We start from the raw sequence: 19,280 nt of genomic DNA, 5'->3' as shown, positions 1-19,280 counted from the left end.
ACGAAACCATTCGACGAATGTTAAAAGTATAGGAGCAATGATCTTTCCAACAGGAGAGAGTGGCGTTCGAATATTAAATAAATAGTAAAAAAAAAGAAAAGAGAAAAAAATGAGATGCGATGTAACGTTAAGACGTTACAGAATTAATTTCAAACACGAAATGTCGTAGGTTCGCTGCTCCTGGGAGAGCCCTCGTCGTCTGTACGTACCTAATTAGATAGCTGTATACCGTACTGGGAAGGATGTACGAGTTCCGAGGATGGACGTAACATTAACTGTGAAGCTTTCCAAGATAATGCAATTGCCAGCGTCTGACAGGATTTTCAGTGCTGTCAATTATCGAATAAAGTGACATCGGCTCTACCCAACGTAAGTACATACATATATACATACATACATACATACATACATGCACAGACCTATGCTTGGAGAGAGGACGTTGAACTCGCTTGCCGCCTTCCGTTTTTCAGCGGATTCGGCTAAAACCTTCAACGACAATGCCTTTCGACTTTCGACATTCAAAAAATGAATATTACATTGTGCAACGACTCGATTGAAACTTGGTGCAATTGCTCGTTACAATACGCCACCCATTTATTACGATACAAGACAAGAACGGGGCAAACGATGTCAATAGCAAAGCATCGTACCATCTCTCTCTTCTTTCTCCTTCTTTCTCCTTTGTCTCCTTTTCCCCCTTTTTTTCTTTCTTCTTTTTTTTTTTTTTTTCTTCGTAGGAGAATACACTTCTTCCAGTCCGGGTAGATAGAACTCTGCCGTTTAATTTCGAATCAAGGATTACTTCCCTTTCTTCCCCCTTCATTCCCCCTTTCCCGACTCATTTTCTCTCATCGTATTATCCTGCTCATCCTCCGTCTTGCTCTTTTGTTGTGTTTGTCTGTTTATCCGGCGAGCCGCGGAATAGCTTTCGCGAATCAATAAACGGCGGGGCCGATTTGCAAGGCCGACTCTGTTAACTGACCGAGTATGAAAGGAGCCTAACGAGCGGAAACGGACGCGCGCGCGTATCCATCTCGGTCGTAGATTCTACGCAATATCGGTACGTAGAACGCGACTAGAAAAGTTATTCACCCCGAATCGATCGATCGGTTCGATTGTCGAGCCGATGAAAGCTGCCCTATAAGTAGTTAATTGGTCTGCTGCCGATACAGCTCTCTCTCTCTCTCTCTCTCTCTCTCTCTCTCTCTCTCTCTCTCTCTCTCTCTCTACTCTGTTTCTCCGTACCGGTTGCTATTCTCGATCCCGCTTCTATTCTCATTTTCGCTTCTTCTCCACTGCCAACCAGCCACCAGCAATAACTGATAATTAATCCGACCCGTTGCGCCGTCTATCCATCCCGGAGTCTCGAAAAAGAGAACGACACTTTTATTTTTTTCCTCTTTTCTCGGCTTCCTCGAAATATTGTACGTTGCGCGTTTAAATGTTTCAGAGATTGCCTGAACGAAGGGATGATTTTCCCTAAAGTGTAGATGCGTGCTACACGCGTTGATACGGTAATTCGAAGTGATTCGAGAACTTGGTCGTTTCAGCACGTTGGAAACACGTTGCAATCTAACGTTTTTTTCTTTTCGCTCTTCCCTCTAGCCCGACGTTGGGTTTTCCTTTTTTTTTTTTTAAATACGCTACCGCGTGATCTTCTTGGTGATTAACAAGCAGCTCTTTTGTGCGTGTGATCAGTGCGAACGAGGTTGCTTCCTATTAAAAGTCCCTCCTTTGGATTTCATTCTCTTTTTTTACATGTCGCTCGAAGTGAAATCTTTCTTTCTTTTTAATCCACCTGCAAGTCCCGAGTCCCGCGACAGGACATTAAAAACCACGCTTTGTGACCTGGCGCACGTTTATCGAACATTCAGAGTTCATTATTCTCGGCGAAGGAGAAGAGCTTTTTCCATCAAACAACCGAGATAAGCTGCGATTGATGTGTAAAATTGAAAGCATTGAGTTGACACGCGTGAGAAGAGATCGGGAATGACGGTAGAATTAACAATTGATTGTCGATCTTATGTCGTCGAGCCAATGAAACAAGGATAAACTATTAGACTATTGGACGAAATTTCTTTCTTTTTTTTTTTTTTTTCTCCTAGAAAATCGATAGCAACGTAATAGTGAGCGAGTAAGTCCGTGTTGCCAGTCAACTGCGAGGCAAGATAACGCTTACGAGGCAAATTCCGTTGGATGCTCTTCCCGATTATTCATAATTAGAATCACGACGGAGCATCCAATCGAGACTGTCTCTGATCAAAGATGCTCGAGCTCGAAGCCTGACAAGACTTGGAACTTTCCGTCTTGTTCGATCGAGTTTGCAAAGGCAAGGAGTAGAGTGCCCTCTCCTCCCCGAGAAACAGGCGAGTATACGTGTACGAGTGTGCCTATCGATTTCGCAGTTGGAAGAATACTCGCCTATTACTACCTGCACCGTTTCACCGTTTCGCCAGATTTCTTTTTCCCCCGTCTTTCGAATCGATCGAAGGCCAATGTCGATGTCAAGCCGATACTCTGACTCTTTCGCCGACTCTTCTGCCTCGATTTGGCGACCCCTCCTCAAATACGACAACGAAACAATACGATCGAATTCTCGAGTAAAACAAGCTTGACAAACTAAGAAATTACGCAAAGGGCATTTACACGAGGATCAACGAATACGTTTGAATCGCGCAGGCTGGAAGAAAGGAAGAGATTCGGCTTTAGAGCTCGATTATTTCTTTTAGTTGTATCGCAGAAATTTTTCTTCCTTTTTTTTTCTTTTCCCTAGTATATGTAGATAGATCGAAGCAGCTGTCGTTCGAAACATTGTTGCGCAAACAATTTTTCCGGCGAAACGCCCCTTTTTCGGGCGTCTCTGTTCTCGGTCATTTGTTCGACAAAGAGTCCTACTTACTCTGGAGCAGGATTTCTCCAGCGTTGCGTTCCAGTCCACGCCATCGGGCATTGATCGCCCCCGACCTGGAACAAACAACAGTTCTGTGAATTTTCGTCGATCTGGCTTTCGTAGCTCCGAGCGAAAGAATGAAGCGGAAGGCTAGATAAAGTACAATTGCTCCTAGAAATTTGTGTCTGAAAAGTGGAAATTGCACAAGCAAGGGGTAAAACTTTGGGAAATTGATAATCTCTTTACGTGAAACAGCTCGAGGGGGTATTTTTAAACGTGGGGGTGTTTCGCGGAAAAGAAAAAGGAGGAGGAAAAACATAACGCGTCAAAATTTCACATTTTACGCAATACGTGTAATAGTTGGACCTGTTTGTACGGATTTGCGCAGACGTGTATTACGGATTTACGTATTTTTATACATCGTATTTACGATAATGTATCTGTTTACGTGGATGCCCATTTCGGGGAAAGTATGTTATCGCGACGGAAGAAGGAGGAAAGAAAGACGAGGCAGAAATTCGCAACGGTGGATCGGTTAGTTATGAAAATTTTTCGCGAACGCGGCGGAACGAGTGGAAGAGGGACTGGCAGTTTCAGCGGTATTACGACCGTTGGTGGTGGTGGTGGTGGTGGTGGTGGTGGTGCTCTTCAAAACGGCGCGGAGGGTAGCTACTGCTTTTCCCTCTGTCCCTTTTTCGGCCTTCTCTCTCTCTCTCTCTCTCTCTCTCTCTCTCTTTTCTTCTCTCTTTCCTGTCTCCTCTCTCAGGACCCTTTTCTTCCTGCCCCTGCCCGAGTAGTATCTGTCTCGGTCCGCGATTCTACTTCTACTCTCTCGACGTTGCCATCATCCCCCCACTCGCCCATTCTTTCCACCCCCTCTCCCCTTTCAACGTTTCACTTCGCAACTCGTCTCTCTTTCCCTCCTACTATCCATCCCTTCTATCCGTCAGCCTCTCCACTTCCCCTCTGCTCTGTCTGCTCCCTTCCTCCACTTTTCCATCCCTTGCTCCACTTCTCCTTTTCCTTCTCTCCTCTCTTCCTGACCTTTTCTATTCAACGGACGTGATTGCAGCTTGCATATTTCACGAGACTAACCTCGAAGAGCGCGTGTGGCTCGTCTCTATCCATCCATCCATCCATCCATCCATCCATCCATCCAACCGTCCGTCCGTCCGTCCGTCCGTTCGTCTGTCTATCCAACGTTGCACCCGTCTGTTCGCCGACACGATCTAACCTTGCACTTTTCGTCGAGTCGCCAACATTTACACCTTCGCGCGCTCCCTCTTTTCAATGCTTTTCGCCAGGTATATCGTAATTTACAGTGGAATCATTTGCAATGGAAATCGCGTCTACGCGTGTCCCCGATCGTTACACGCCGATTAGGTTGTTGTTTAAGCGACGCGTTGAATCTAATCGGACCGGCGCGCTCGTAGACAAACGGCGGCGACTCGTTGGAAACGATTTAACGCGAGAAACGAGATCGAGAGCAACGTTGCTCCCACGGGGCAACGTTTGTTAAACTGACCGAGCCGCGCGTTCCGAACGCTCTTCGCCAAGGGAAATTACCAGGACGAAAGATTCAGATAATAATGGGTGGGTTAGGTTTGGACTTTTAGACGATGGAACCGGCAAGGACGATCGATTTTCTCCATTTGACTTTTGTTCGACGCGACGCGACGCGACGCGACGCGACGCAACGCGACGCGACGCAACGCGACGCAGCATATGGCGATATACGCGGCACGTGTTCATACGTGTGCACGTCCCGTAAGTACGACTCGCTTCGTATTGCTTTTAATTTACAACGTTGAGCGAAAGATTTGAGGAGAGAGAAGAATGACGAAACGCGGGCGAGCAGTTGTTATTTAAAATACGACGGAGGTCCTTTGGTCTCGGAATGGAAAGAATTGCGGTGCGTTGAGATCAATAGCCCGCGTCGCGTCGTGAAACGGAGAGGACACTTTTCCGACGCTTTCTACGCGATCGCGAGCAACAAATTACATCTTTTTGCTCGGAAACACGAAACTTGGGTAATTGTTTCGCGAAGCAGCTCATAATGGAGCTTTCACGGAGCGCATAGTTTCATAAATACCGTAATTTGGGATATGCAGGTTTTCACCGAAGCTTCATTCACGTGACACGCGTCGCGTTTAATGGATCGTGCTCACTCCCCCCTCCCTCTCGCGCGCGTATATCGCGATCTCATTTTCTCTCCTTTTCTCCGCACGAAAAGGAATTTCTCCGTCGATTTATTTTTTGTGGAATGAATATTTTTCTCCTCTCCGTACGACATCGAAGTTTTTCCCTCCCGTTTCTGAAAGACATTGTCATTAAATTGCAAAAAGGAAAATTAAAGATGGCTGAGCTAAAGAGAAAAGGAAAAGCCAAAGATTAGAATGGAAGGGAAAGTGGACAAATTGAGAATAACGTAGAAACGGACGGTTGATTATAGAAGCGTAACGAATACGATAATGCGATAATCGATGCTTTCATTCTCGGCAAACGAATAAAATCTCTCGATATCGTCGCCCTATATCCGATGGTAATCCAGTGGAGGCTGTCACGCGAAAACACGTTTTGCATGCTAAATCGGCGGACCGAATAACCGAGAGAAGCGTTTCAAATTCCCTGACCAGAGGGAAGCCACCTCTGTCGGGAATCGATATCTGGCGTCGTCTCGCCTCGCCTCGCCTCGCTTCGTCTCGCTTCGTCTCGCTTCGTCTCGCCTCACCCCGCCTCGTCTCGCCTCGTCTCGACTCACCCCGCCTCGCCTCGCCTCGCCTCGCCGCGCCGCGCTTCGCGTCGAACGAGAGAGAAGGGCTCGTTTTCGTAGAAACTGATTCGACCTTTCGTTCGAAAACGTGCACACCGTACGTCGTTACGTACGTATAATACGTACGACCTGCACCCGTGTACGTGAATCGATTTTATCAGGATGGAGGTGGGAACGAAATGGCATCGTTTCGCCCCATGTACAAGCGTAGCTACCTCTAGCTATCGAACCAGCCCCCCTCGATCCAGCTTTTGAAACATGTAGCAAGATGTGTCAAAGACGCCTCGGTACGATTCCAATTCCCCTCCCGAGATTCGTGTCACGATCTAATTCAGATTCCATTTCTCTGCCGAGCTGTCCGCGACAACCAGAAAAACCGCCGACCATTTGACCATTTATTTCTTCGCGCAATGCTAGATGCTCGCGATGCGCGGAATACTTTGTCCGTTTGTCCGATTAATCGAAATACGGTGATTGTGAAAACCTCGGAGGAGGAGACTGTGGTTTATTGTACGGCTTACTTAAAACGGGGAAAAATTATACGTGTCAAGTATTGATGTTTGTTGACAAGCACAGCAGACGACAAAGTACGTAGTTTCGTGAAATTACTATGATTCATCTCTTCAGTATTAATTTTCTGTCACTTTACATCTGCGTGTGATAGTTTCTATCTTGTACTTTCTATAAAAAAATAAAATACCGAGAGATCTAGTGGCTGGCGTCCAACCACCGTGAATAACTGCTTTTCGCGCAAAGAATTTCACGATAGTTCGAGACGTAAACGAGAATCCTTACGCAATCGTAGTCAAGACGATAAGTGGAGACCGTGCGAAAGCGAAAAGCGAAATTTCATGCACACGACCAAGCGTGCTTAAAATGCTTGGCTGGTACGCAACAACCCAATATACGTGCAAAATTATCGGTGAAAGCTATCTACGAGTACTTGACTAATCCAATTGTAATTAACCCTAATAACAACAATCTAATTTGTTATAATTTCAATGAAGCTGTCCACGGATGCTTGTTCATGCGACACACGAGTGCATATTCACGTATGTATATTCCGTACACTACATACTCGTTGCTATTTTACGAGCACGTTCGTCCCACTTTGCCGTTTGCGCCGTGACGCTGGCGTATACGCGCGATCGCCATTCTCTCTCCGAAAAGTTCACCGCGAGATCACGCGCCAGCGTGATAAAGCGAGCAACAGCCAAGACGAATATTCACGAATTTTGATTCGATCACTTTCAACGAACAACGACGCTCTGTTCCCTCTATTTGTGGTTTAGGCCAGAGGCAACTCTCTCAGCGCACGTACCTTCGCGAGATAGGTGAAGCGTAACGTTATGTAAGAGGCACCGATAGAGAAAGTACCAAGGCAAACTCTGGGCAAACGAGAGGAGCAGGCTTGATCCTCCCGGCGAAAAGTAGATAAATTCGAGTTTACATCGCGCAAAGTTTCTGCGAAATACGTGCACGAGTGATCTAGCAGAAGTTTTCAACACGACCAAAATAACAATTTTAAACGCGACGCGATACAATTTAATACGACACGATCGAAGATGGAGGAAACAGCCTTGTTTCGAGTTGATCGATACCGATATAATTTTGTTCGTCTGTATATATACGTACATACGTATTTGGAGCGGAGACGTCGTCACGTTGCCATAGCTCTTTTACGATTACCTACGCACTCTAAAATCGCTGATGACGTAAAACTGAGCTGAGAGATATGTTGATTCGAAGGATCTTATTCACTTGAAATGAAAAAAAAGAAAAAGAAAAAAATTTTGTCGAAAAATAGTAATCTCGTTCGAGGATTGAACAAGAGGGCGAGTAGCTGTGTGAAATGCAGGACACGGCGTTCCCACCATCTTCTATTGCGACAAGAGATTGGCATAGGTACAGAGAGGAGAAACACAGAGAGAGAGAGAGAGAGAGAGAGAGAGAGAGAGAGAGAGAAAGAGAGGGGAGGGCAACATCCGCGCTTCATTGTTTCGTCGATCGAAACTGCGTTCCATTCAAGTATTTCGAGTTGGAAAACAACGTTTGATCGGTATCTACGTGTAAATGTAAAACCATCAGCTGTCCAAAGGTTAATGAAACGTTAAACAATTGTCGGCTATTGTGCCAATGAAACGGTTTCGATGAAAACACTCGCGTAGAAATTCAATTCGGAAGGACATTTTCTTCGGGTGGACGAATTTCTTATAAATCGTTGAAAGATGTTGGGGGAGAGGGAGAAACAATCGTTGAGACGAAAATATAATTCACCAGTGGTTCGATCTGTTGGAGTTATTTGGGAAAGTACGAGTTTTCACGTCGTAATACCTATTCCGGGATTTTTAAAGATTTTTTTTTTTTTTTTTTTTGGACCAGGGGAAAAAAGATTCTGACGTAAACACGAATGATTCATCCGTGTCACGAGGAACGTGAAAATACGTTTGTCCTCGGAAAGTCGAAGAATAATTCAATAATACCGAAATACACGTACGTCTTGGATTCGCGTGAACGTGTATAACGTGAATTTTTTTGTACTGCCAATATTTAGAGCCGCTCAGATTCAGTTTTAGAACTGCGCACGTATATGTAGTTTGACGAGAGATTTGCCGAACCTCGTGTGCTAATTAAAATTCGGTCCATGTTCATTGTCCGAATTTTAAGTTTACAAAAGTTGTCGAGTAACGAGAAAAATCGCGTTCACCCACGACCGAAGAAGAATTCAACTCGAGTTTACTCGTACGTACGTGCAACTACGTAGAAAAGAGAAATAATTCCAAGACAATAAGCAGGACTTGAAATCGTCATTCGATCAATGCGATATAAATATGCATTAGCGTACGTAATGATTCATATTGTGATTCGATCAAGTTGTACAAACGAACAATGCGTCAATAGTTACGACATTGGACCGAGCAAACTAAGAATTTAATCTTCTTGCAGTTTATTTGTCACGTACATTGCTAATCTCTTGGTTACTAATTTGAAAGAATTCCCTCAACTTAGTTTGGCAGATGAATTTTTGAAAAATCAATTTCTCTAATACTCTGTATTAGATAGCGCCCGCTACTACAAACACATTTACGAGGAATAAAAATACTAGGCTCTGTATATAAAACGCTACACCGACAAGTAATAATAATTAATTGAGGCGTACGTGTTCTCTCGGAAAGGACACAGCACTCTTGAACGACAGAGTACCTACATGTACATACGTACACACCTACATACTGTATATATCGGTTCTCTCGCGGTGTTGGTGGTCGAAGCGAGCGACCTAATAACCTAATGATACACCTAGTAGTGTATAAAAATGTTTGGGCGACTAACCGAAAGTCAGCCCGGACCAACGGTGACTAGCTCCGTCGCCAACTTTAACCTCGACTTGGCCCTACTGGGTCGATATCGATTTCCTTGCCTTGAACGATCCGTGCTCATTCTCGATCGTTGCTCCGAAAACGTAACCGAACGTAACGTTCCGATTCATTTCAAAGTACGAATCATCTTTGCGCAGCGTTGTTCGTCACGAGGCGCTGAAATCGATGAAATGTTTTGTTTCTTTTTTTTCTTTCGTAGAAAAAAATAAAAAGAAAAAAGGAAAAAAAACCGAAGATACACTGGAATCGGATCTATCGCCGAAAATCGGATCAATCTCGGCGGGATCATAGCCGTCTTCCGACGATCGATTAATTAAGAGGGAAACTCGTTTCGTGCACGAGTTCTATCCGATGACGTCGAGACGGGAGACAATTACGCGACGATGCCGCGTAAACTCGAAAACTCGAAAACTCGAAAACTAGAAAACGCGGAAACAGCTGTTGGTTGGTTATTGCTATTTTTTCTTCTCTCGGTCCGATTCGTAGGTATACTGGCTCGTACGTACGTGTGAGTGGTAGAGGGACGCGGCCGCGCGCGCAGAATTTCAAACGAATGGCTATGCCTAAGAATAACCTAGGTAAACCGGGTCACGTTCAATGTTTGCGTGTTCTTTTTTCGCAGGAGGGACACGCGGCGATGCTTCAAGACAAGATTTGGAGCAATCTCTCCTGCGTTTCTCGTTCTTCGATCGCATCTCGCATCATCTCTACGCGTTTGCAACACGCAGCGTCCGAAATCCCAGCGCACGTACTACATCCTTTTCACGTCACGTTGTGTTACCTTTGTCGTATTCGCGTTTCGCACGAGCTCGAAAGGAATGAAACGAATCGTACGGTTATTCAAAAGATGAATCACCATTCAGTCACGATGACCAAGGACCAAGCTGTGACACGACGTGCCAGCAATTGCGGTTACGTAAGCTGCTGCCGCACCGAGTGGAAGAATCACACCTATCGATGATGACAACCGAGGTAGCTGTTGGAAAAAGAGCAATTCTCCCCCCCCTTGCGTGTACGATACTACTGCGTAGGAGCGTTCCTCTCGATACCGATGTACGCGATGTACCGTGCTGGAACGAGAGCAATAAAGATCGTCGACTTTTTGTTTCGACAGCGACCGCTCGACGAAAAAACAACACTCGCGGTCGACTGGATGGAATCGTGAAAGTGGCCCAATCAATATATTTCCTAGACTGCGAAACACGAGCGTGTCCTCTTGATCTACGCAACCTTTGTTCGCACAGGGGCGAAGGGACGCGGAATTATTGGTAAATACGCGCGTTCGTGTAAGTTGTGACGCGAGTTGACGTTGTGTAATCGATCACTCATCGCTGACGGATCGCTCCTGCTCCGAAACGGACGGTCCGCGATACATACGCGATACGCGATACGCGATACGCCAGCAGCACGTACACGCTCGTTAACGTACGTGCGTTACGTCCTACGTTGACGAGCGTGTTTCCGTCCGTCATTGCGGAGGATGCGGAATTCGAGGGAAGGTTTCGGTGTTTCTCTTCTTACCAAGTTTGCCTTATCCGAGTGTGTTTCACGGGCGAGCAAGTACGTATGTAGTTGGTCCGCGTGAATGAAATGGAAAGGACGCGACGGCCATTTTTCTGGGAGAGCTGGCGATATAAATTTCTGTGGCATGTAGGTCCGCGCGATGCGTGCGAACGTACAGGTCAGGAAGGGGAGGAAAGTGAAAAGTCGTGGAAAACGAAGGAACGTTTATCGGGATTCGTGGTTTACCCCGGGGAACGCGTCGCAAACGCACGTCACGGCGGCTGGTTGGCTCGCGCGGAAGCGTATTTATACCCGACGCGTACGGAACAGGCAGGCCTCCGTTCCGTACGGCGGGCCGAAGAAAATAAAGGGAACGTACCTCTTTAGCGCGAAACTCGCGCCTATTTAACTCTTAAAGTACGACGTGTTAATCCAATATGGCAGAACACACACATGTCAAAACAAACTCGGCGAGTGGCGCGGAATGACGCGACGACGCTGCACAAGCTCGACGACACAGCTGCACGTTCGTACTCACTTCACCCGAACGTATGTAGCCTGCGGATCGATATAGTTTTCGGAACGATTTTAGACATGTTCGACGTGGCTGTCGGAAGCGTAGGCGTTATTTATTACGTGACACAACCGTTCGAACATCATTCTCGGATCAATACGGGCAGCGTGCGTGTCCAAAGATTTGACTTTCGAGCGTAATTCGAACGCGCCGTTCTCCTCTCTCGATCACCCAACTGTAAACTGTAAACTGTAAACTGTAAACTGTAAACTGTAAACTGTAAACTGCAAACTGCAAACTGCAAACTGTAAACTGTAAACTATAAACCTGTATGGACCTGTAGACCGTAAAAAACGATGAACCGTAAACCGTAAGCCGTCGTAAGCCGTAAAACTCGGTAGTTTCAAGACAGGCACGCAGACAGAGGATCGAGGAGCTTGGTTTCGGTGACTGGCAAACTGGCCAACTGGCAAACTGGCAACACGAACCTACGAACGTACGTGCTGCGTCGCGAGTCGCGGCACTCATTGGCAACTCGGTGCCAGGGAAAACCGAACGCGCCCGAACGCTAGACCGGGTATGTAGCCACCCGAAGAGAGGCGCTGCCTCTCCCGACCGCGACGCTCGTCGTCGTCGTCGTTCCTCCGACATCGCAGTGACGCTCAGTTTCGATCCTCCTTCTTCCTCTGCTCCTTTTTTCCATCAATCTCGCAACATCTCGAACACACAGAAAGAACAATTTGCCGGTGCGTAATCGTTCCGATCGAAAAAATCCTTGCTCGATTATAATATTCTTTGCTCCCCCTTGTCGACGACGAACGACGATTCGCGCTCATTGTCAGCGATGACAGTGATCGATCGACGCGGCTGTCGTCGTCGTCGTCGTCGTCGTCGTCGTCGTCGTTGTGTCGCGTGATCATCAGCGGTTGTAAATATTTAAATGGCCCCTAGCGAAAAGACAATCGGAACCCTCTCGCAGCGGGACGAAAGATTACCTGGATGCTGAAAGAGAAATGCACCTTAAACGGTGAAACGTTTGTTGTTGCGAGAAGGTGCCGTTCATGTACGTGATTCTTTCGCATTTAGACGAAACGATCGGCTTTGGTTGCCTGAATGAGTTCGAGGAGAAACGAGCACTTGGTTAACGTATTTGCGTTCCGAGAAGGTGCCACTTACCTGATTGTACCAATCTCAGCTCAAGTACTTGGTTGGGTATCGTCTGTCTTGGTCGAAACGTAGCGCTCCAAGCGTCGATTGCATTACCGTTGATTAGGAAGCTGAATAAAAAGCTACCGAAGGTTGCTGCATGGTTATCGCAACGAAGAGAGTAAAATTTTGGCTACGCAACGCGTGAAACGGTATATTACACGGGAAGAACGGAAGAACGGCGGACGCCGGGCAGTTGATCGTCGGGCAGTTAATCAAGCTTGGGCTGTCATCCGGTTGGACATAGTCCAACGTTTCCTCCGTCTGCCTACGCTCGCAAAGTTGGAGCAAAATCGAATCGAGTTTCGTTGGAACGTGCGTACCGTGGAATTTCGCGTGAAGCGATCCGCGTCGAGGATGGATACCTGGCTGGCTGCGAGGCGAGAATCCGTGAGGCGAGCTCGACGAAGCTCGACGAAGCTCGACGAGATGATTCGCGCAGGGTTCTAATCTCGATATCTTCTCTGGCGTCTGCTCTCTCGTCTAGAGTCTGGAGTTTATCCGTGTCCCTACTTTCCTCCCTTCTTCAGTTCCTCTTCCTCGAGGACTCATACGTGACTGTAATTTTGATACGTCGACAAAATTTGCCCCCGTACGCGCGTGTCTACCGTTCCCCCCCTCCCCCCCTCCCCCCCTGTACATGTAGAATACGTACTGTAGACTGTAGACACCGCGGAGCTTGCACGGGATGGTTGGGGCTGCTGGAAAGTTTCAAAATTTAAACGTTGCCTTTAGCCGCTCGGCCTCGATACTCGCGAATCGTCCAATGTCACGGCACTGGGAAAGGAAATTTCCCTAAGACGGAAGAGGGAGAAGAATTACGCGAATACGACGGGGAGCGTTGCTTACTCGCGATGCTAATGTGAAACAGAAGAGAGCAACGCCGGACGGAGAGAGAGATGAGAGAGAGAGAGAGAGAGAGAGAGAGAGAGAGCGAAAAGAAGAAGCAGTGCGAAACGCTTCTCGGAATGAGAATCGGACGGAGATGTTGTTGCGTGCGATGGAGCAGGGCAAAAGGGAGGAAGAAGAGGCAGAAAGGTCGATGGAAAGGAAGGGGAGGAAAGGAGGTTTGAGAAGGCAAAACGAGACGTAGAAAACAGTTTTACGCGCAAACGTTTGAGAGGAACGGGGTGAAACGGAGCGGACGAGAGGAGAGGAGAGGAGGGAAGGGTTAGGGAGCAAGAGTGCAAGAAAACTCTCGAGTTACAATAGAGCCACGTCACACCCGTAGGTTAGGTACCCGTAGACGTCGTTCGTCGCCCGTCGCTCGTCGCTCGTCGCTCGTCGCTCGTCGCTCGTGTTTTTCCCCTCCATGGTTTCGCGACTCTTTGCAACCCCTTTGCACGGCAGCCTCTTGTTACACGGTTACCCTGCCCTTCCCTCTTTAAGGCTTCGTTTAGGATGGGGTTACCGGTCGTTACGGCCAGTTTCGAGGGTACTCTTTCCACGCGTGCGACGCGAAACACGGGCCGACGGTGCACGCTAAGTAGGCGCATCAAAAGAAGAAAAGCCTCTTTCGCCTTTCTGCCGAAAGGTTCTTTGCTCTCTCTAACTCGGTCTCTTTCTTTGGTTTCTGCTCTATTCCCTCCTCGTTATCCTCTTCTTCGTCGAGATTAAAATCGTCGCTAATAAACTAAGCGAGCTAGGCTTGTCGTCGTCGTCGTCGTCGTCGTCGTCGTCGAGTGGGGAATAGCCTTTAGCTAGCGAACCAACGTTCGTTCGAAAAATGTCGACACGGTCGTTTCCCAAGACGAATCGGACCGTTGCTTTTGTCGCCCTCCGCCGATGCGAGGCGCGAGTAGATCGAATCTTCGCGGAGGTTCGCAAAAGGCGAAGGGAAGGTACGTCGTTAGCAAAATGAGAAACAATGTTCGCCGAGGCACATTGCACGTATGTACCGGTAACTGGTTGAAGCGCACAAAGAGGATCTTTCGTTAACGGCGGACAGACAAAGGAAAAGGGGAAGTGAGGGGGGGGGGGAGGAAGGATAGAGGAAAAGGGGATAGAAAAGAGTTGCAAACTCGCAGACACGCGTCGACACGGCGCGACGCGAAATGGACCAACGCAACACGAAGCGTTACCAAGAAGCGTTACCGTTACAGCGTGCGTCTCTACGTACGTGTGTCTTTTATCACTGGTATGTTCCATGAGATTGTAATCCGTCGACGGACGCCGTATTCGTAGGTAAGATGGACGTGGCAAGACCTCCCGAATCGAACGAGTAACAAGAATGTCACTCGGGTTACCGTACCACATCTTGTCTTTGCTCTCCACGGATCCTGTTGTACGCTATACGTTATGTGGTACATGTTACAGAGTTAGAAATAGGGTTATATAATGGAGAAAAGGGTTTGTAATACTCGCCGAAACATGGAAAAAAGTGTTCTAACAAACACGAGTCGAAAAATTCATAGTTTCAAAGTTACGAACGAGTTTTTGTTCTATTTGAAATGCTTGTGAAAAAATAAAAAGTTGGAGCACACGTCTGGGAATCTTTGAAAGAGCACGCGTTTATTAGGATCTTTTTTTTTTCACGTTACAGCGAGTACTATCTGCTCTAAAAGTTATGACGCTTTCTCCTACGCTTCACTCTACGTATGTGCATACGTAGTATCCTCGGTGAAAAAAGAAAGAAAGAAAAAAAGAAAGAAAGAAAGAAAAAATTTGTCCGAATCGCCGGATCTTCGTGGCGATGGTATTTCGAATCGGTGGTCGACAAATTCGAACGGAGCAGGAAACGAAAAAAAGGAAAAGAAAAATGTGGAATCTACGATTAACGTAGAAAAATAGTAGACGGTGATGGAAAATAGTAGTTTAGCGTGCCGGTGTTTGCGCTCTGTCGTTATTTGACGGCCGTTTCGCAACGCCAACACATAGACGAATGTGAATCGAACGGCGCGGCGCATTGCGACAGTTTGCCGAGAATTAGCTGACAGGTGTATGTAAATTGGCCGAGGGGTAACGTGCGTAAAACCGTGGGATTTCGCGAGTCGGTGATCGGCAAACGAGGTAACAAATATTCGAACGGCTACATTTATTAAATACCGTCGAGTACTACTATTATTATTATTATCGAGTGTTACAGGTTGATGGGGTAGTTACGAGAGAAGATAGTCCGGAGAGTTGGCCAAAGTTTCGCCAAAGTGATTCGGGAAAGGGAAAGAAGAAAAAATAAAAATGGACGGCAGATGAAGAAAGAAAGAAAGAAAGAAAGGACAGAAGGTAGGAAAAGGGAGTTTTGTTATAATAATGCCGGTGCCTCGCGTCGCGGGTTAAAGGTGTTGGTGGTCGAGACTGCTGGCTGGCGGTAACTCGTCGGCAAACGCTCACCGGTGTACGGAAAAGGATCAATGAGCAGGTTCAATAACCTGAAATCCACTTGACGAGTCCGACTACCTATTGGTACGAACGACTGCGTCGTTTCACCAACCAAAATAGATATTCATTTTCCAAGAGTGCTATTTTCCCAGCCAGACACAAATCCAATACCGATGATTTAACTGGTTAAGCTCGGGTCAAAGACCCGGGGGGGAGGGCCGTGTTCGCTCAATCACGAGTCACGCGCGAAATTTCGGCGTTAAGAATTATATGCAAACGGTAATTAAAGCTAAAGTCGAGCGTTCAAGTTCGAAACGTACGCGCGATGAAAAAAAAAAAAAAAAAGTCGACCGCAAACGTTCGCCTTTACAATTATTATCGATATATTATACGTTATACGGAATGCGAGTAGATCCATCAGAACGGAAGTTCGAAGCGGAAGAAAACAATCGAAGAAGAAGAAGAAGAAGAAGAAGAAGAGGAGAAAAAGTAGATAACCTTTGGTCAGCGTGACAGTATCGCGAAAAAGTAAGAGAGCAGCAAGTGCGACCAAGTATAGCTAGATAGGTTGATCGATCGAGATCTCAGGATTCGATCCATCGAGGCGATTCGACGCCGCCGATGATAAATTACGTCGCGGCGATCGTGAAAGAGGATCGTAAAAAATGGAGAATGACGCGGAAGGGGATTACCTGGAAGAGGATGTCACGTGTTGTCATCGAGTGACCATATTCCCTGCTGCGATACGAAACATAGTGGTAACGAAGCCTGTTATTACGACGCGCTTCGGACTCGGGTCGATCACCTGGGCGAAATTATTCCACTACGCGACTGTCGCGACCATAGTGACGATAAGTTGGGCGGTGCTGTACTTTATATTGAACGACACGATGCTGCCGGGTAACGACGGCTTTGGTTTGTACGTTCTGGCGATATTCTCGTCGTGGCTCGGCTGGGGTTTGTCGTCGATCCCGTACCTACAGCTGCCGCCGGTGTTCGGCATGTTGCTCGCCGGTCTGATCGTTCGCAACTCTGGTTTCTATAATATTCACGAGGAGCTCGGCGTCGCCACCACCTCCAAGATCAGAACGTTCTGTCTAACGTTCATCATGATACGATCCGGGCTTCAGCTGTCGACCACCAGCCTGACCAAGCACACGATCTTCATACTGATCTTGGCCATTGTTCCCTGCACGGTCGAGGTGCTCGTTCTCTCCGTTTGCTGTAGATACGTTCTGTCCTACCATTGGGACTGGTCCGTGATGGCTGGGTGAGCATGTCGATCTTGCATCTTCTTCCTCTCCCTATTCGTTATTCGTTTATTTATTTATTTATGAGTTACTCGTTACTCGTTACAGGACGATAATCAGCTGTATGTCGCCAGTGATTACCATGAACAGCATCCTGGCTCTGGCCGAACGCGGTTACGGCGAGGACAACGGCCTCGCAACGATCCTTTCCACCGCGGCATGCATCGACGTTGTGCACGTCATCTCGCTGTTTACGATCTGTTACTCGATCGTCTTCGCCAACGGTACGATCCTCTTTACCGCCCTCTTCTTATTTCACGCCTTTTTCTCGCCTTTTCTTCTCTAACGTTCTGCAACAGTTTCCAGCAGCAACTGTTACGTACGGTATCGCTTTCGCGATACTCTCGTCTCTCGTTTTTGATTCCTCTGTGAGACGAGTGCGCGCAACTGTGACCGTAATCGAGTCAACGATCGTCGAATCCGAATTTCAGACAAGTGTGGAAGCGAATGGTGGTATTACGTGATGTCTGTCTGCGTTCGCGACACGATACTGGGCATTGTCACGGGAATTCTTCTGGGCACTTGGTTCGTGTTTGTCCCCCATCGCAGTCACGTGAGTACATTCTTTTTTCCATTCTGTTCGCGTTTTATCCGTTTTGTCCGTTCCGTTATTGTGATTGTCCGTCACAATTATACAGAAATACTCCAACTGGTTTCGAATGATCTGCTTGGTGCTCGGCTCGTTGATGTTCACGACGTTCACCGCGAAGCTGACCATCTCCGGTGGAGGATACCTCGCCACCTTGGTCGCGTCGTTCGTCTGCATGCTCGGCTGGAGAATTCTCACCGTTTCCTTCGACGTAAGTGCATGTCCGCGACGCTGTAGGCGAGCCCTAAAAACCGAAAAAAAAAGGCCTTATTCGCTCGTTACAATCGAGATTGGATGTAAACACGAATTTAGTCCGTAGTCCATATATTTCCGACGAGCGATCCACGTGATTTGGCGGCTGGTTCAACCGATTCTGGTCGGTGTTATCGGCGCTGACATTGAACTCGTCAATTGGTGTCCATCCAGATTCGGACTTCACCTGTTGTGCATCCTGATCGGATTGATGGTAAATCCATTCGACTTTTCGACTTCCTCGAGTTTTCCTCTGTTTCAGGCTCGGGTTGCGAGCGATCCCGCCAATTCGATACCGCAGTTTTTCCCTCTGATCATTACTACTGTAGTAATAGTATTGTACGAAAGCTGCGAGTCATCGCCAGTATGTCGTGTCCTGAACGCATTAACGAATACAAAGTAAATCACAGACTCACTCGCTTTTGTAACTTTGTGTAACGTATTTTATGTACGTACGAAACGTACTAATCGTCGTGTTGAAACAAGCAGTTTGTCGAGTCACTGCTAGCTAGAACGTGGTATCGAATCGACGTGGCGACAAATTCAACAAATCTTCAACTCGAGGTTGGATTTATTTGTTTCTTCTTCTTCTTCTTCTTCTTCTTCTTCTTCCTCCTCTTCTTACAGGGAAGAAGTGCTGCTGCCTATTTGACGACCTGGCGCACTTCGTTCACGTGGAAAGAACGATTGTTCGTGGTAATTTCCTGGCTGCCGAAAGGGAGTGTACAAGTATGTACTCCGCACATACATCGATCAACTATTTCTTTGTTTATTCCTTTCTTCTTAAAACTTGGAAAGAATTTTTCAAACTTGAGACCCGACGAGAGTCAGAATGATTTCTGAAATTTGAAAAGGCAGCTTTGGGACCGATGGCGTACGAACACCTGCGGAACGAAAAGTTCTCCGAGGAACTAGAAATGGCCGAGGACATTGTCAAAGTGTCGGTAGTCACCATTCTGTTTCTGTCGCCGATCGGAGCCAGTTTGATCAGCCGTACCGGACCGATTCTCCTTAGCCGCGCGACCGAGGAGCAACGTCAAAGAGAGCGCGAGATGAGTTATTTGCGAATCCTCTCGTTTCTGCCTACGCCGGTGCAACCCCTGACAACCAACCATCAACAGAACCTCTGATACTCGGCTTCTACGTGTTCGAGAAACGATCGATCGTTCCCGCATAGACCTCCTCAAACTCGACGACCGAGCCGATCGACGAGTAACCGAGTACTCTTGATGTCATCTTCGCGGCGAATCATTGCCGCTCGCCGCCAACAACCCCCGAGGTATCGCCGAGTTTGCCAAGCTTGCCGAGCTTACCGAGCTTACCGAGCTTACCGAGCTTACCAAGCTTACCCAGCTTACCTCGCGGCACGCCTCGCTACAATTTTCCCAAGCGAACGTATCGCATCTTTCTAATCTACCTTCTGCCCCGTGCAACATGACATCCTACAAATTTGTCATTCCCCCCCCCCCCCCCCCTTTTTTTTTTTTTTTTTTTTTTTTTTTTTTTTTTTTTTTTTTTTTTTTTTTTTTTTTTTTTTTTTTTTTG

The 19,280-nt window shown here is 47.1% G+C and overlaps 2 protein-coding genes across 8 annotated transcripts in view; one reads left to right on the top strand and one right to left on the bottom strand.

The window, feature by feature from the left end:
- LOC122534679 overlaps positions 1–11,672 on the bottom strand; it is a 24,804-nt gene extending 13,132 nt beyond the window's left edge. The window contains exons 1-3 of one of the 5 annotated variants that reach the window (XM_043665558.1): positions 11,388–11,404; positions 10,926–11,309; positions 2,900–2,964 (exon numbers count right to left, since the gene is read on the bottom strand). In XM_043665558.1, the coding sequence (XP_043521493.1) occupies positions 2,900–2,943 (44 nt within the window). In that variant the 5' untranslated portion in view covers positions 2,944–2,964; positions 10,926–11,309; positions 11,388–11,404. Of the gene's footprint in view, positions 1–2,899; positions 2,965–3,985; positions 4,058–10,564; positions 10,709–10,925; positions 11,310–11,387 lie in introns of those variants that run through there. The other 4 variants (XM_043665553.1, XM_043665555.1, XM_043665556.1 and 1 more) reach the window with 4 other exon arrangements.
- The window catches only part of LOC122534682 (sodium/hydrogen exchanger 9B1-like), a 27,648-nt gene extending 8,449 nt beyond the window's left edge, over positions 1–19,199 (top strand). Inside the window, exons 1-9 of one of the 3 annotated variants that reach the window (XM_043665562.1) lie at positions 12,963–12,974; positions 16,237–16,854; positions 16,943–17,118; positions 17,326–17,447; positions 17,533–17,694; positions 17,803–17,949; positions 18,363–18,464; positions 18,590–18,847; positions 18,882–19,199. In XM_043665562.1, the coding sequence (XP_043521497.1) occupies positions 16,250–16,854; positions 16,943–17,118; positions 17,326–17,447; positions 17,533–17,694; positions 17,803–17,949; positions 18,363–18,464; positions 18,590–18,847; positions 18,882–18,965 (1,656 nt within the window). In that variant the 5' untranslated portion in view covers positions 12,963–12,974; positions 16,237–16,249 and the 3' untranslated portion in view covers positions 18,966–19,199. The other 2 variants (XM_043665563.1, XM_043665565.1) reach the window with 2 other exon arrangements.
- The last annotated feature ends 81 nt before the right edge of the window (positions 19,200–19,280 follow it).

This window comes from Frieseomelitta varia, unplaced genomic scaffold (assembly GCF_011392965.1).
Source record: "Frieseomelitta varia isolate USP_RPSP 00005682 unplaced genomic scaffold, Fvar_1.2 scaffold_625, whole genome shotgun sequence".
Taxonomy (NCBI): Eukaryota; Metazoa; Arthropoda; class Insecta; order Hymenoptera; family Apidae; genus Frieseomelitta; species Frieseomelitta varia.
This window is presented reverse-complemented; position numbering and strand designations above follow the sequence as displayed.